The 18,458-nt window shown below is 39.7% G+C and overlaps 1 protein-coding gene across 4 annotated transcripts in view; it reads left to right on the forward strand.

Annotated features, from left to right (window-relative positions):
• Positions 1–18,458, forward strand: part of LOC125746887 (rhotekin-like) — an 85,892-nt gene that overhangs the window by 1,130 nt on the left and 66,304 nt on the right. Inside the window, exon 1 of one of the 4 annotated variants that reach the window (XM_049021497.1) lies at positions 10,736–12,252. The exons of the other annotated variants lie outside the window; for them this stretch is intronic. Coding sequence (XP_048877454.1) covers positions 12,181–12,252 — 72 coding nt within the window. The 5' untranslated portion in view covers positions 10,736–12,180. Of the gene's footprint in view, positions 1–10,735; positions 12,253–18,458 lie in introns of those variants that run through there. 4 annotated transcript variants of the gene reach the window in all.

The raw sequence follows: 18,458 nt of genomic DNA on the forward strand, positions 1-18,458 counted from the left end.
TGAATTCCCTTATCGGTGCCCTTGGACTTGTAAATATTACCAGGACTTACTGGAATAATGTGTTAACAGGCTTCTTCTGCGGTGAGTCACAAAATATATGTTGCACCCTTAAGCACCACATTTTAATAAATGAGCAGTTGTTAAAATTTCCGAATTTCCGAGTTTCAGAAAATCATGCAACGCTGGATGTCTTTTGGAATTATGATTTTCTGTTTTTTGTACATTAAGTACAAAAATACAAAAAAAAAACATAATCACAAAAGAAAAGGCTAGCTCACTTTTGGAAACATTTCTGAGACAGAATTTTCCTCAAAATATAGCAAGGCAGTATTATCTATATGTAAAATTATATGTAAAATAGTGCTTAGTTAAAAGATGATGGGTCCATTGCACAGAATATTAGTGTACCTTCATTAACAATCCTTTACATCCATCCATCCATTTTCCAAACCGCTTATCCTATTGGGTCGCGGGGGGTCCGGAGCCTATCCCGGAATCAATGGGCACGAGGCAGGGAACAACCCAGGATGGGGGGCCAGCCCATTGCAGGGCACACTCACACACCATTCACTCACACATGCACACCTATGGGCAATTCAGCAACTCCAATTAGCCTCAGCATGTTTTTGGACTGTGGGGGGAAACCGGAGTACCCGGAGGAAACCCCACGACGACATGGGGAGAACATGCAAACTCCGCACACATGTGACCCAGGCGGAGACTCGAACCCGGGTCCCAGAGGTGTGAGGCGACAGTGCTAACCACTGCACCACCATGCCGCCCCCCAATCCTTTACATAAATATTTTTAAAAATGCACAGGTGCACAAATATGTAACGTTTATAATTATGGATTATATGAATCCCTCTGGATAAAAAAGTGGTACACATAGAAAACAGCCACAGTAATCACAGCATCACTTTTAGCAGCAGTAATTATTATTTATGTATTACATTTATTTTAGTTATATACTTCTCTGAAAAACTCAGATGAAGTGACTCATCCATGAAATTCAAGTAATACTTGATCAGACAAGTTGCTCACTGTTTTTCTATGCCATCATGTTTTTTGATAGTATTTTTTTTAAATCTTACCACCAATTATTAAATTCTTTAACAACCTTGCCTATACATGCTGCTATCCTTGGAAAACTGTAGTGTAACTGAAATAATTACCCTTCTAAAGCTAAAGACTAAGACTGCTTTTTCTTCTGCTGTAGTACTTAGACTCCTATGGTCAAATGCAGCAGTGAAGAATCTACTAAACCAGGAGTGTCAGACTCCAGTCCTGGAGGGCCGGAGCCCTGCACATTTTTGGGCTTTTGAGTTTACCCTCATTTAAACACCTGATTCAACTATTTGTGCTAATTATCACACAGCTCTTGAGCTGAATCATTTGTGTGGGAACTGGGAAAGAGCTAAGCTACACAGGGCTTCGCCCCCCCGGAAATGACGTTTGACACCCCTGCACTAGACAATCAAGAGCTGGGAAACTAGATTTGTCCCATCTCTTCCTTGAGCTGACAGTTTATTGGATTACACATACTAATAGTACAGACTACTGTGTACTTGCTTAAAAAACATAAACATCCCTTTAGTATCACACAGAGAATTCTTATGTGTTCTCAGATCAAAGACGCAAAATATTGTAGTTTCCTTTGTTTTGTCAGAATATGATTCACTTTAGTGTATGTCTCATTGTACTTATACTATTGTGCTATTTCATGTGTTTTGTTCATCACTGCCTTTAAAGTTTGTGTGGCAGTGAGACAATGAATTGTGATCCAACCCTTTTAAAGCACACACCTACAGTATGAAGACCTTGTTTTATACAGACATGGAATGCAAATAATTAAACACAATAGAACCTAGTTTAGGATATCATATACAGAGTTCAGGTGGACTGAATATGATACAAAGCTTTAATGATACAAAGCTTTGTTGTACAAATCTCATCATGTACATTTTCATGGACATAATAGTAGTGAAAAGAATAAACACGGCGGCTACTGTGAGTGTAACTGAGAAAATGCTGAGTATAACTGAGTGCAATTATTATGTGCATTATGACTGTGGATAGTAGGGTAGTGAAAGTGTCTTATGAGGAGTGGTTAGCAGAGCCGAATTTGTTCAGCTCCAATTTTGTCTCGTCTCTTCAAAGAACATTCTGCCACAAGTCTTTTGACATGTTCAGCTGTATTTTGGAACATGTCAGTTAGGCTTTCCCATGCCTCTCTCTCAGCAGTGCAGTCCTTTTGGGTCTTCAGTATAACCTTCTTTGACTGAGATGGTAACTGATGGTGCAAGTTGAAACTATTATATCTTCTGCCTCAAGGTAAACTTGAATCTCTGTGGCAGTGATTTGGAGAGTTGCTTTTTCCAATGTTTAACAATCCTTCACTGTAGTCTCTGATCAAGTTTTCTCTTGCAACTGTATCCATGGAGGCTGGTTACAACATTGCCATAGGCCACAGACTTCTTGATAACTTTGCGTATGGTGGAAACAGCAACACCAAGGTTCCTGGATATGGACTTGTAGCTCTGTGATTATTCACGCTTAGCCACGATTTTTTCTCAGTTTGCCCTTTTCAAGGTCATTGTAGTAAAAAAAAAACAGGAGAGTAAGTCTATTTTCCTATTCAGACTTGTGCAATGGGTTAAATTTATACTGTAGGCACCTCTACGTTATGGCAGACTTGTTCTCCCCTCAAGTAAAGTAGAATCACGTGCTTGAAATGTATGTAATGCCAGTCATATTGTCCCAGCCATTTTAGGATTTATTATGTAATGACCTGAGAGTTAATTAACTGCTTCACTTGTTTTAATTTGTTTCATTGCATATCCAAAGAAATGTATATGTGTATGCTAGAAATTTTCTGGAGTAAACGGTGAATTGTTTGCAGAAAGTACATGAGTGCCAATATTTTTGTCCACATACGAACCTTGCATTTTCTGTCTCAGCACAGGTCTCTCCATGTGTCCAATTCCCTCTCACTATTGTTTATTTTTAGTTAAAGCAATGTTTGTGTGTTTTCGTGTCATCATTGAGTGGTCCGCCATCAGTAAGCTTTCTGGCGTCCTCATGCCCCTAATTTAGTGCACTTGTGTGGCATATACCCACAAGTACAGAAAGCGTTTACAAAGGCAAGAGGTATGCAAACCACTAAGAAGCAGGCACACCCTAACTATTTATCATCTTCTTACCACTAATACCTGGCAACACAGGGAACAAGCTGGATGAAACGCTACTTTATCACATGTCACATGTCACATACATGCATGATGGTTTACAGGCACCAGTTAGCCTAAATGTATGCCTTGGCACTGTGGGAAGCAACCTGCAAAGCAAGGGCAGTGTATACTTGATACACTCACAGATCAGAGGTGGGATTCAAACCAGACTGAGGCGACAGTGCTACCCATTGTACCGCCCACACACTAACCAAAATACGTTGTTGTTTGTCATGAATGTCTAGTGTTCATTAAAGTCTAATCTCCCTCACCTGGAACTTCCAGATTCAGTAAATTGTGAGATGCAGAGATCCACAGGAAAAGCACTAGTGAGTCACTGGTGATCTCTGTCTACTGTCTGCAGTTTCTTTCCCACAAGCAATTATTTCACCACCTCTCTGATAAGCGTAATACATTTTGTGACTATAAACTGAGTTGTATAAAATCTACCTTTCCTCTATAAGGAGAAGGCAAACATGTTTATGTACAAAACTTAATAGATCCTTCACAGCTGCTCTGCATGTGTATTTTCTAGCTCAACTGGGCTTGCAATTTGCAAGTGGTTTTATTTTTTCTGAGAGCTTTGGAGGTTTTTGAGATTTTCACTTGGCAGACCTGGCCGTCTTTCACTACAAATCGGCCGTAAGTGTCTCATCTGGGCTGTTATCTGAACACTCTTCTGCTGCTGTCTTTTATTCCCGTCAGTAAACTGGTATTGACTACCCCTGTTCAGGAACTCACATTCATTTTCTCATTACGCAACCCAGCAACTCTACTCCCACCTCTCCTGGACGTGACATATAACCCTCAGATATGTGATATAGTACAAATAGTACAGGTTGAGACATTGGCTTGTTAAAAGCCCTTTGTAAGAAATCAGCCAGCCAGCCAACCAGCTTTGACAGTATTGTGTGTCACTCATTGATTGGAGGAGAAACTTGTTCCTGGGGGACAGGGTGCACAAAACAATCTGTGATTCAATACTGTAAATGTGGATTTTCCAAATGGATTTTTGCTTTTCATGGTGTCTGGGACTGACTCATAGCTTGACTTGATTTTTTTTAAGGATTATGAGTCATTTTTTTCCTTCTGTTTGCACTCCCTTCCTGATTGGTCACAGTTTTGTTTAGTCAGTTCCGCCCCCAGTCATTCAGACTCGCTCCTCCTTGATTTCAGCCATGTAACCTCTTTGTAATTTCTGCGGTGACCCCTCCCACCTCCACTCCCCATTCTACCTTGTGCTTTCATGGCAAAAAAGCAACCCTGCTCCGGATGCAGCATACGCCGCTTTGGCAGGATTTTGCATGTCTTACATAGTGCTTATGACTACATAAAAACAGTACATTACCACATTTCACCACAGAGGGTCATTTGAGGTGCACAACATTAAAATCCCTTTGGGACAATTGCAGACAATCCACTTCTACCATATGTTACAGCCATGGCCAGAAGTTTTGAGAGTATCACCAATATTAATTTTCACAAAGTCTGATGCCTCAGTTTTTATTATGGCAATTTGCATAGACTCCAGAATGTTATGAAGAGTGAAGAGATGAATTCCAATTAATTGCAAAGTTCCTCTTTGCCATGAAAATGAACTTAATCCCATAAAATCGATTTCCACTGCATTTCAGCCCTACCATAAAAGGAACAGCTGACATCATCTCGATGATTCTTTCACAGGTGAGAGTTGAAAAGGTTGGAGATCACTCTGTCATACTGATTGAGTTAGAATAGCATACTGAATGCTTTTAAAGGAGGGTGGTGCTTAAAATCATTGTTCTTCCTCCATTAACAATGGTACGTACAAGGAAACACGTGCAGTCATCATTGCTTTTGTGCAAAAAGGGCTTCACAGGCAAGGATATTGCTGCTAGTAAGATTGCACCTAAATCAACCATTTATTGGATCATCAAGAACTTCAAGGAGAGAGGTCCAGTTGTTGTGAAGAAGGCTTCAGGGCACCCAAGAAAGTCTAGCAAGTGCCAGGGCTGTCTCCTAATGTTGATTCAGCTGTGGGATTGGAGCACCACCAGGGCAGAGCTCGCTCAGGAATAGCAGCAGGCATCTGCTCTCACAGTGAAGCCAAGCCTTTTGGAGGATGGCCTGGTGTCAAGAAGGGCAACAAAGAAGCCACATCTCTCCAAGAAAGACTGATATTCTGCAAACAGTGCAGGGATCGAACTGCTGAGGAGTTGGGTAAAGTCATTTTCTCTAATGAATCCCCTGTCTAATTGGTTGGATCATCTGGAAAAAAGATTGTCCAGAGAAGAAAAGGTGAGTGCCTGTGTCATGCCAATAATAAAGCATCCTGAGACCATTCTTGTGTGGGGTTGCTTCTCAGCCAAAGGAGTGGGCTCACTCACAGTTTTGCCTAAGAACACATCCATGAATAAAGAATGGTACCAAAACATCCTCTGAGAGCAACTTCTTCCAACCATCCAAGAGCAGTTTGGTGACGAACAATGCCTTTTCCAGCATGATGGAGCACTGTGCCATAAGACAGAAGTGATAATTAAGGGCTCGGGGAATAAAACATGAACATTTTGGGTCCATAGCCAGGAAACTCCCCAAACCTTAATCCCATCGAGAACTTGTGGTCACTCCTCAAGAGGAGGATGGACAAACAAAAACCCACAAATTCTGACAAACTCCAAGCATTGATTATTCAAGAATGGGCTGCCATCAGTCAGGATTTGGCCCATAAGTTGATTGACAGCGGTGTCAGGGTAAATTGCAGAGGTCTTGAAAAAGAAGGACCAGCACTGCAAATATTGGCTTTTTGTATAAACTTAATGTAATTGTCAATAAGAGCCTTTGACACTTATGAAATGCTTGTAATTATACTTCAGTATACCATAGAAACATCTGACAAAAAGATATACAAACACTGAAGCAGCAAGCTTTGTGAAAACCAATACTTGTGTCATTCTCAATACTTTTGGCCACAACAGTACTATTACCATCCCTAGTCAACAGGTTCCTATAACAGATGATGTTTCAGTGCTGAACAAACCCCATACAGACCCCCAAAGTTCCTGATTTGACAGCTAAATTGAGAGTTACAGGTGCAAGAGTCAATGAGGCAGCTGCAGCCAGACCATACTATGTTCTGGGTGTGAACAAATGAATGTTGTGCCTTTTCACATCATGACTGATACATACAATATATAGGACCTGCACTTCCACCTGTAATTTGTATCACATTAAATCCCATCATGCAAATTAATCCACCCTTGCTTTTGACATGTGTTTTGACATTATTTCTAATTGACCAACAGAGTGCGCTGCTTTTCAAGAATGTAAAAGTAAACTCTAAAGAAAATTTGGTGCCCTCCAGTGGTGAATAACCTGACAAAGCATTTCATTTTATTTTTGGGGTGAGGCATTGTGTCCTTAAACCTACAAGACTTTGGGTTTGATTTCCACTTCAATTATTTGTTGTATGAAGTATTTATGGGTCTCTTCTGAGGGCTTATGTTCCTCCAACATTTGAAAGACATGTAGGTTAGGAGAATCGCTGTCCATAAGTTTCCCCTAAAATATCTGCATATGTTTCCTAGTATGAGCTCCAAGTTCACTGTGACCTTGCATTTGATAAGCAGTTATGGATATTTAGTGCATGATTAAGTTATTATTTTGTACATTAAAAATAATCAGTGTGTATGTATACACCACCTCATGGTCTGTCTCTCATTCTGGAATGTCCCCTACCTTGTGCCCTGTGTTCCTGTTTTAGTATAAGACATGTGGAAGCCCATTAAAAATGGAACCAGGTCTTTTAAAGTGCATAGAACTTCTCATTGGTTGCAGATATGAAGCAGTTTGATAGAAGCAGAATTTTTATTAATATTCATGTAAGAGGAATGACTCCGGTAGCTGCTATGGTCTCGCAGCCATTGTACTATCATTCACGCAGCCCAAAAGCCATTTGGAAGAGTTTTTATCTACTTTCTGGCCTAGATGTTTGGCTTACTCTACTTGGATCTGTTCATTTCCTTTTCAGCTTCTTCTCCCTGAATGTCATAGTCCAAAGTGAGAGAGAGTGACCAACTCAAAACAACTCAGCCATGTATAATTGAGATTAACTTATTTTTCATCTTATCTCTCCCCTTAAAAGCCTACTAAGCGCAATATAAGAATGTGAAGTGAATGAAAGGTCAGTATGACCTTTGGTTACTGTGCTAAACTGTCAATTCAGTGTATTTTTTATTAGCCTACTCCTGCAAGAAGGACTTAATGTAATATATAATACTTAAATTATGCTTGATAAGAATTTGGATTTCCCAGAGTATATAATTTTTCTCCTCTTGATAAACTTGTCTTACAGCTTTTATAAGCACCTCATTAGTCTCCTCCATGTGTTACCATAATCCCCTGAAGGGTTCATGCCACAGCTGTCTGATTCTGAACTGTAAAAACACAATCAAAGTCTTTCTGTCTGGATGTTCAAGATGGCTCTCTGGGACTCTCTGGGAGGACCACGCCCCTCTGTGCCTTGTTTGTGTATATAGAATGGCTTTCTGTTTCGCCATTGTGTATGCTGCATCAGTGAACTGATTGTGAATGATTGTGCCGCAGGAGGGGGGGGATTTGAAGAAATCAATTGGTCATAGAGTATATTCTTTGATTCTTTTACCTGTTCTTCATAGTGGCAAGTATCAGAGTTAATTTCTATTCTTCAGATAGTTTTGTCTCTAGAGAACTCAGAACTTGGTATAGGAAATGTTCCTATACAGCACAACATGGGGCGGCATGGTGGTGCAGTGATTAGCACTGATGCCTCACACCTCTGGGACCCGGGTTCGAGTCTCCGCCTGGGTCACACGTGTGCAGAGTTTGCATGTTCTCCCCATGTCGTCATGGGGTTTCCTCCAGGTACTCCGGTTTTCCCCCACAGTCCAAAAGCATGCTGAGGCTAATTTGAGTTGCTAAATTGCCCATAGGTGTGCTTGTGTGAGTGAATGGTGTGTGTGTGTGTGTGCCCTGCGATGGGCTGGCCCCCTCATCCTGGGATCTTCCCTGCCTTGTGCCCATTCCCTCCGGGATAGGCTCTGGACCCCCCCCAACCCAGTAGGATAATCAGTTTGGAAGATGGATGGATAGTTATAGCATGGTGAGTAAAATTCTTTTATATCAGTAATGAATATGAAAATATATCAAGACGCATTTTAAAACCAAATGTACACAGGTCCAAAGAGACACACAGATTTGCAGATCTCATGTCAACATATTGATTAATTTCACAGAGTTTCCTTCTGTGTGCTTATGTCATGCTGACTAAGGGATGCAAGGTCAAGTATGTCCATTTGCCCAGGGCTTATTAAGAGAAATGCCTGAGTGAACACAATATTGCACTGGATGCATTCCTTCATTATTTTTCCAGTAATAAATTACCATGACAACTTTGCTGAGTGATAAATTTTGTCATAAAGGCCAGTCCAGTCCTACCTCTTATTTGATTGCATATGTTATTAAAGCTTCATGTATAAAACAATTCTAATGACTAAACTGTTCCTGAGCAGTGCTTTCTCTTGTACTCAATTCCTATGCTATTATAGTCCCACCCCATAGGAAACCACTTTGCAGTTATTCATCAGGCACAAACATAAGAATAACGGCAAAACCAAGAACATTGTAATGTTTATTACATTTAAAAGAACCAGCTTCCTACAATTATGAGGAGATATTTTTGTTAAAGTATTTCATTTTGAGTTATGGAGGAGCTTAGTATAGAACTGTAATTGTATTCACTGGATTTGTCAGTTGTATGCTTAAGATTAATAATGCCTATACTCTTTGTTCTAGTTCAAGAGTTCAGTCTCTCTTCAGCTTATTTAACATATATTTCTTTGATTTTTTTTGTTTTACGTGTTTAGATTATTGTTGTTTGAGTGAAGTTGAATGCAGTGAAGTTTCAAACATGTGGTCTTGCCCCTTTCACGATATCAAGCAAAGGGGTTCAAAGTGTTTAATAAGTTAATTTCTTACGGAAGCGTTCTCAGATGCAAACTGACTCCCTCCCTTGGAACTGGTTTGAACTCAGCTGGAGCGCTTCGAACAAGTTTAGTCATTCATATAGCCTATACTAGATAAAAAAATAATAATTACAAAAAACTGTATACATACGTTTCCAGGTTCGAATGAATATATATATATATATATATATATATATATATATATATATATATATATATATATACACTGAACAAAAATATAAACGCAACACTTTTGTTTTTGCTCCCATTTTTCATGAGATGGACTTAAAGATCTACAATTCATTCCAGATACACAATATTACCATTTCTCTCAAACATTTCTCACAAATCAGTCTAAATGTGTGATAGTGAGCACTTCTGCTTTGCTGAGATAATCCATCCCACCTCACAGGTGTGCCACATCAAGATGCTGATCTGACATCATGGGTAGTGCACAGGTGTACCTTATACTGCCCACAATAAAAGGCCACCCTGGAATGTGCAGTTTTGTCTCACAGCAAAATGCCACAGATGCCACAAGCATTGAGGGAGCGTGCAATTGGCATGCTGACAGCAGGAATGTCAACCAGATCTGTTGCTCGTGCATTGAATGTTCATTTCTCAACCATAAGCCGTCTCCAAAGGCGTTTCAGAGAATATGGCAGTACATCCAACCGGCCTCACAACCGCAGACCACGTGTAACCACACCAGCCCAGGACCTCCACATCCAGCAGGTTCACCTCCAAGATCGTCTGAGACCAGCCACTCAGACAGATAATGCACGGCCCCATGTTGCAAGGATCTGTACACAGTTCTTGGAAGCTGAAAATGTCCCAGTTCTTGCATGGCCAGCATACTCACCGGACATGTCACCCGTTGAGCATGTTTGGGATGTGCTTGACCGGCGTATACGACAGCGTGTACCAGTTCCCACTAATATCCAACAACTTCGCACAGCCATTGAAGAGGAGTGGACCAACATTCCACAGGCCACAATTGACAATCTGATAAACTCTATGCGAAGAAGATGTGTTGCATTGCATGAGGCAAATGGTGGTCACACCAGATACTGACCGGTTCTGAGTCCCCAGACCCCCAATAAAGCAAAAAACTGCACATTCCAGGGTGGCCTTTTATTGTGGGCAGTATAAGGTACACCTGTGCACTACCCATGATGTCAGATCAGCATCTTGATGTGGCACACCTGTGAGGTGGGATGGATTATCTCAGCAAAGCAGAAGTGCTCACTATCACACATTTAGACTGATTTGTGAGAAATGTTTGAGAGAAATGGTAATATTGTGTATCTGGAATGAATTGTAGATCTTTAAGTCCATCTCATGAAAAATGGGAGCAGAAACAAGAGTGTTGCGTTTATATTTTTGTTCAGTATATATATATATATATATATATATATATATATATATATATTCAGTGTTCAGATTTACAATAAAACAATGAACAGAGATGGATGTAAAAGTCGTTTGGGAGTTTTCTGATTAAAAAACCACAAGTAGCAGTATATAAATGGATTTTATGTATACTGAACGCTAAGTTGCATTGACGATAAATGCATTCTTGCTCAACTACACCAACCATACGCATGGTGAACATTGCATCCGGTTTTGAGATGTAGTGACTGTGTAATGGAGACTCTGCAAGTACTTGACAATTCTAGTCAGCCATTACAGACTACATCTTAAGTAATTGTATTTGCCATTTATTAAGAACTTGGTACTTTGAGTAGTCCATGTTGTATTCAAGGGCGTAGCTCTGTTTCGGCATTAATTGATAGGGACCAAATCAGCTCCGAGTCCCCCGCCCCTAAATACACACGGCATTCCCACAATATTGGTTGTCCCCAAATCTCCGTCCATTTTTGGATCTAATGAAAAGGTAGACAGAAGCATTTTATGGGCGCATAATGGTTTGCTCACAAACAGAAGAAGCTCTTAGCAAAAACTAGTTTATTTACAGTAAATTAATTTCCATCAACTTTTGTAATAGGGCCGGATCTCAGTCTTAACGCTAATGGAAAATATGTTGATGGTGCGTTTCAGTTAGAAAGTTGTTGGTGCGTGCGATATTGAAATAAAATGTAGGACTATACATTTTATTTAATTTATTTAGAGATAGGGGAACAAAACTTCATTAGTTAATTACCTCCGGGATCAGTTCATACAGACAGTAACAACAATGTTTTTGTTAGTTTAGAAGCCCGAAATGATGGATTTGTCTGAGTCGATTGATGTCATTTTTTCTCTCACTCATGATAAACCTCCGTTGATAACGGTGCTTCTATCTGGTCGTATTTTTTCTTGTCTTATCGCAGTTCACCGCATCTTATAAGCCCCGGTCTCCGGCTATAGCACCCGCACTTAGGTTAAAGCGTCGGCTCTCTCACCAGGGGAGCTATTTGTAGACACCATCGCCTATTGAATCGCGGTTCTCATTGGACTCACGGCAATGCAACTTCGCCTTACGAGCGGAAGAAAAGAAAACTCTGGCGTTCAAGACTTTCATTTTTCGGAATCTCGATTGCTTAGATACAGGCAAAAGTTTGTATTAGGAATTACTAGAGGAAACTTCGTCAAAACAACTTCTGACAGAAGTTGCCCTCTTCAAACGAGTCGTTTGTGCAGTCTGCTGGAAATGCCGTGGATTGTTAAGTCTTGCAGATACGTTATTTTATCATGAATCCACTTTTAATGGACTTATTTCGTTGATCTTTTTGGGCGTCGTTGACAGAGATGATTCTTGATTACATTTTTTGTCCTCGGTGTCTGTGGGACGCAATCGTGCGCTACGCTTTTCTGTTATGGGTTTTTCTGATAGCAGACATTTGGGAATCCTTTTAGCAATAATTTCAAAGACTTTCCAATATTACATGAACTGTAGAACAGTAACTTAGAGGTGAAGTAAATCTGCTTGTCCTGGACCGATACTTTTTAGGGGTATGCCAGTGAACAGAAATGGAGGAGCGAATGAGAATACTGGAAGATCTGAATATGATCTACATTAGGCAGATAGCCCTAAGTTTACAGGTAAGAAGACCACTTCAGAGTTTGTTGTTAAGTATGTGTGAGGTATGAGGGTGTTGAGAACATTAAGGGGAAAAATCTAAATACTTTCCCATTTTATGATGAAATAAATATTTAAGATATTGATCAAAAATAAGCTAGATAGGATGCAAAGCTTATATAGATTTTACTTGGTGATTTGTTTGAAAAGCTTGTTCAAAAGAAATATCTAATGCAAATACAATTTTGAACTATTATTAGTGTTTAGAGAATGTAGCCAATCCTTGCTTCATTAACTTCTAGTAATCGGTACACAAATAACAGCAGTGTGTGTGAGAAGAAAACAGTGTGGAATGACTGAGTTCCAGCATGGTCTCTACATGTTTAAATGTTTTGTGCTACACAAAGGAGGATGTCACATGTGAGGACTTGAGCATTTCCTGTTTCCCACAGCTGATTCATTCTACAGACTTTAGTGAAGGTTTTTGCTTAATTGTTAGCTGGTTCAAAGGTTAAGGCCCATTAAACATAATCATTAAAATACTTGTGAATGTTTATGTGGGCATAATCAGGTGGCTTCTCACCAGATTATGTTTGTTTATTGTTTTTTTTTTTTTTGGAAACTCTGTGTGTCTGGCACGAATAAAACAGTTTTTATTCTGTGTAGTGGTTGACGTGTAGTTCCCAAAAGAAATAATCCCCACCTCAGCAGCTATATGAAAATAAGTGAAAATATAATCATGCTAATGATAGTAGCCATGTTAATTTGTACCAACTAGTTTATCTTACTTGCGTTGGTCCTTAAGTTTTTAATTGGATAAAGGCGGCTGAGTCCTCTGGGATGCCCCTTCTGGTATGTTTCTTCAACAGTGTTTCTTTGTATTTCATAGAATGATATCAGCCCACAATGTCCTTTGGGGAATTTATGCTGGGTTGGGGCTCACTGGCAAAGGTTAAGCTGGGGACCAGAATGTCATCATGTATTCAATCTCTTTATGTCCCAAGCTAACTGGTATTAGTCTAGTTTTGTGTTGTGCCAAGATTGTTGTACATGTGTTACATGAAGACAGTCATGTCACTCTGCTGATGTAGGATGAGTACAGTACTTTAAGAAGAGTTTGCAGTACTTTGTCTCTTGCATACACTGCATGTTCCCTTGTACGTTTCAGTTTACATGAAGCAGACATTAAGCATAACAAGTTGTATTTACATGCGCACATACTTCTTATTTGTTTATTATGTCCATGCCGTAATGGACTGCAGGTCTTATGGTGAGATACAATGTCAATATGCTCTCAGAAGATTTTCTTTTGTTATATCAGTGAGTGATACTTGTTCTGCTAAGAAGCTTTTTTGTTGTTAAGAAAAATGTACACCAAAGACGGAAATAATGGCTTATAACTTTTAAATATTTTGAGTTTCTCACTTGTCAGTTTCCTGGGCATTAAAAAGCAGTAGCTGAGATCTCATAGTAAAAATAAATACTGTTTCATGTTTATTACATTCAGTTCATGCTGTTTAGTGGTGACGTTCTTGTAGAATGTGGAAATGTCCGAGACTCGAGTAAGCAGTAGTATGAGTAATGCAGGAATAAGTAGTGGTGTATGGATGATTCAGAGGGATCTGCTTGGACGGTTTCATTCTACCATGTACAAATCCGCGGAAGTGGAAGTGATTCATGATTCAGTGAGCACCCAAAATTTTCTGCTCACATGCACTTGGAATGAGATTGCCAGCCTATAATAGTATAGGCATATAGTAAAGCCATGCTTCACTTCATTACATTGACTGCTTTCTGTACTATTGGGGAGGTAGTAATTGTTGTCAGTCCTTCCATCCATTCGCCCATATTCCAACCAGTAATCCTGGTTATGGTTGTGAAGCAGTCTGAAGCCTCCACCAGGTAGCACACAGCACAAGGCCACACCATGGATGGGAAGCTAATCCACAGGGCACATACACAAAGTCATGAGATACCAATAACCAGAATATCTTCAGACATGGGGAAGAAACCGGAGTACCCATGTGGCAAGTGACAAATTTCACACAGACAGAGCAGAGGAAGGTACGAAACCCTCAACTCCAGTATTACGCACTAGGCTACTATGCTGAACTATTAATCTATATAAAGTTCCAATATATTTTTTCTTGTTTATTTGTGTTTGTAATTTGTAGGAAATCCTTTAGCCTATGTATTATATTCAAGCTCCAGGGAACTCAGGCTATTTATTTATTTGTTTGTTTGTTTGTTTATCCATGTGTTTGTTTGTCTGCTTGCTGTTTTACTTATTTAAAGTAACAATTTGGATTGTGTATCACTTGTTTTGGCATTTTTGGTTCACATCATTTACCAACTTACAGGTACTTCCAAAACCTGATGTATCGAAAACTTGGAATCCAAAGTGTGTTTAGTGGCCTAAACACTAAACATGTTTGTAGTGTTGATTATGAGTTATAACAGGGTAGACTTGCATAGTGCTGCTCCTGTTGGAGCAGACTGCATCTGTGTTACTTCTATTTCTGTGTTTCTGAAACTGTTTCACCATTGTCATTTTAGATGGTTTCCCACACACTTTCCCAGAAGAAAATACTAGCCATAAATAGGCTCTCAATGAGCTGTTTGAGTTACTGCAGTTTGGGACAAACAGCACACCAGACAATAAAATGGCAAGAATTTTTTCCCCTGTTGATTTCTGAATCTCTGACATGGCAGGTACATAATTCTGTCCTGTGAACAGGTTAGGATGAAATCGGCTGTGGTCACCCATGGTGTGTGTGTCACCTGGCGCAGCATTAATGCAAGAGGCAACATTGTGGCGAATCTGAGCACACGACACAAATCAGTGACCTTCCTTCCTAATGTCTTTTGCGAGACACAGGGGCACACAACTGTTTGAGTGGGGGATTGACAGGGTGTTGAAACCTAGCAGTATATTCAGCTGACTCATAGCTGAGCTGTGACTTATTGCTATAAATACTCTTGGTGGGTGACATAGGAGGCTGCCTCCCAAATTTTAGCATGCCTGTGTCCTGCAGTGTAGCCACTGTGAGACTGTCAATGACCATGCATCATATCTAAAATGAGCTGGGTAGAATTCCTGTTTTTTTTTGTTTATTACTCCTCTGTCAAACTGATGTTACACTGCTCCGCTTTTTGAGATTGAGATGAAGATTCACAGTTCTTGAGAAGGGAAAGTGTATTCAATTTGAGCAGCTGTGGGATCCTTTTGCATGATTATGTTGTTTAAATCATTATATGGCAGCCTTTAAATTCCAAAACACATTATGAGCGTTCCCTTCCCATGGTTTTTATTGTGTTGAAATTCCTATAGGGGTCTATGCACTTATCCTGTTGGGTAGATGCTTTGCTGCTTTGTGTAATAATATCTGATTGTAATAAATCTTCATTTGTAGGTTGAATGGAGAGGCAACTGGGATTTATATTGTATTCTAGATAAAGAGGGATTGTATATTACTTGTTGCTTGTTCAGTTCCCTAATCTGCCCTTGTGCAGAATGAATTCTTTGTCTGAAGAAACATCTCAGCATCTTTCTGTAGTTTTTCTACATTCATGCCCTGGGATCCTGACACAAACACATTTTGTTAAAGAAGGTAGTTATTCCAGATGTTATGAAGCTGCTAAAATAAATGTCAGACTTTGCGAGGAGAAAAAAAAAAACCTGAATACCTATATACAGAATACCTGAATATCCGTAAACCTCCACTACCCTCAAATCCTCAGATGTCATGCATGTACGCAGGGAGATGAATGGCATCATTATCATGACTGTATTACTGCACAAACACTAGAACACACTGTGCTGTACAACCTAGTAACACTGAAGTTTCTATGTGCTGAGCGAGCCTGACTTGGCAGGAGAGTTTCTTTGGCGGGGAACTTTTCAGCTCTGTTGACTCAAGATGCACACGTGTTCATAATTGCTGGCCTGTATCCCCAGGAAGCCCACATCAGGGTGGGAAAGCTTGGCATTCCAATTGGAAATGCCTTTCCTTTTGGCAGTCTGAATAAGCTCCACTGACTCCTGAACAAGGAGAATTGGAGGCAAGGGATAAAAGTAAAAGTGAGATTTATGAAGGGAATTCTTTTTTGCAATAAACAGACTATTGTTAGAGAAATATGCTGTCTGTTTTTACAATAGCTTTACAGCATTTAATTGTAATCAGTGACAACAATGGCTAGTACATATTTGAATGGAAATTCAAGTCACTAGACACAATATGTTGCTTTGTTTTCCTGTGTTTTAGGGTGTGAAACAGTTTTACTTCAGTGTAGCTGGAACAACACAGTGGTCCTGTGTATGTCACTAACAACTAAAATCTTCTGAAGTCAAGTTTTATTGTCATCTTAGCCATGTACAGAACACAGTGAAACAAGATGATGCTGCTCCTGAATTCACTGTGCAAGTTTCATGACAGGACAGACATTATCGTACTAAGAAACAAACAGAACTTACTGAAGGAAAGGATGGCCAGTGTAATAACCTAGTTACGGCCTGTTTTTTCCACAACACTTGTCCTGGGTCATAATGAAAATAAAACTGAGTGCAGGCACCTGAGATGGTGAAATCTACAGCTCCATGGAGAGCATTGCAGGTAGTCTGGCCAGTGCTGTTATTATCCCCAGTGCTCAGCTGTGTTACTGTACTTACTGCGCCGAAAGGAAAGCTGGGTTTCCTGCAAGTTGCTGCAAGTTAAAAGGCGGGACCAGGATTATGTCTTGGTTGTCTATTAACAGCATATAAAGAATACAAACTTATGTAACACCATATACTATTTATTCAGCTGGATATTTATACAGCTGGATATTAGAGGTACATGCCTAAAGTGTACAAAAAGATGCTTCCTTAATATCACATCAAATGCCATAAATGTTACGTCAGATGTGGGGGACAAGAAGCAAAAAGCAGTTAAAAATTGGTATTTAAGTTGCCTGTTAACACTTGGGTTTTTTCCAGTTTTACATGGAGAAGGCTACTGGGTTCAGGCCAGTGAGCATGCAGAGGAAAAGAACATATCCTTCCTGAACCCAACATGCACAGATCTCTAATTCCTGCCATTCTAAAGCTCACACTATGATCTCACCAGAGTGCAGGCAGGCAGGCAGGTTTTCAGTCTTTCATCTCACAGAGATGTGGGCAGCTGAATGTTATTGATACCTGTCCAGTGAAGTCATCAGAGGCTATATTACCCATAAGTAATATATTTAATGCAGACCATGCAGGATGATGATGTCATGTACTGGATGAGGGATTCAGAGGCAGGCGTGGTGGTAAAACAAAAAGGGGTTTTATTGAACTTAATGAACAAGCGCTGGAAATAAACTGGATTGCGAGAGATCAAAACAGGAGGACTGGAACGAGGCAGGAAATAGGCAACATGAAGGTACGACGTAAATGACTGGACTGGGAAGCATATAAATATGGAACAAACAAGGGAGGGAATGAGAGGCAGTTAGGTGTGATTAACACGAGGGCAAGATAAACAAGTAACAGGCTTGGATTGTTAGGATCACACCCAAGAGGAGACAGGAGGGTCATGTGGTGGACAGGACGATGATGGTTATGAATATAACAACAACAATAATAATAAAATCATAACTGTTATATTGTTTGAAATGGGGGACTAGGACAAGATTCAGTTCTTAACCTTCACACTACTCATTATTATAAGCTGTTGGTATAATATTAAGGCGATAAACTTCAGTTTAAAATTGCATTTAAAAGACATCAGATTGATTAAAATATTGTTTCTTATCAGAACAATATTCTTACACCAAATAAAAAGGTTTTTCACATCTACTTTTATATTACCCGTTTGGCCATGTAACACTAAATGTAACACCAATAGAACATAGAGCAGAGCTCTCCAACTTCGGTCATGGAGAGCTACCATTCTGTAGGTTTCCTATCCTACCTGGCTTCTGATGAGCCACACCTGTTGTCAGGTAAATATCAGGAAAGAATTGCTTATTTATTATATTGTGAATTAACAGAGTAATATGTAGCCTGTGAAGAATTTTGTATTGTGATTCTCTTAAACTGTTACACATAAACGGTGACCTAACACACTCTATTACTTGTCTCCAGTCATCAATATATTCTGTGCCCAAATCATGTTACTCTTTCCTTATAACCAGATGAATGTTTCCTGAGTTTCAAGAGTATAGAAAGCTATAAAAATTTGAAATGAAATGTTTTGCACTTTTTTGT

This window comes from Brienomyrus brachyistius, chromosome 7 (assembly GCF_023856365.1).
Source record: "Brienomyrus brachyistius isolate T26 chromosome 7, BBRACH_0.4, whole genome shotgun sequence".
In the NCBI taxonomy this organism is placed as follows: Eukaryota; Metazoa; Chordata; class Actinopteri; order Osteoglossiformes; family Mormyridae; genus Brienomyrus; species Brienomyrus brachyistius.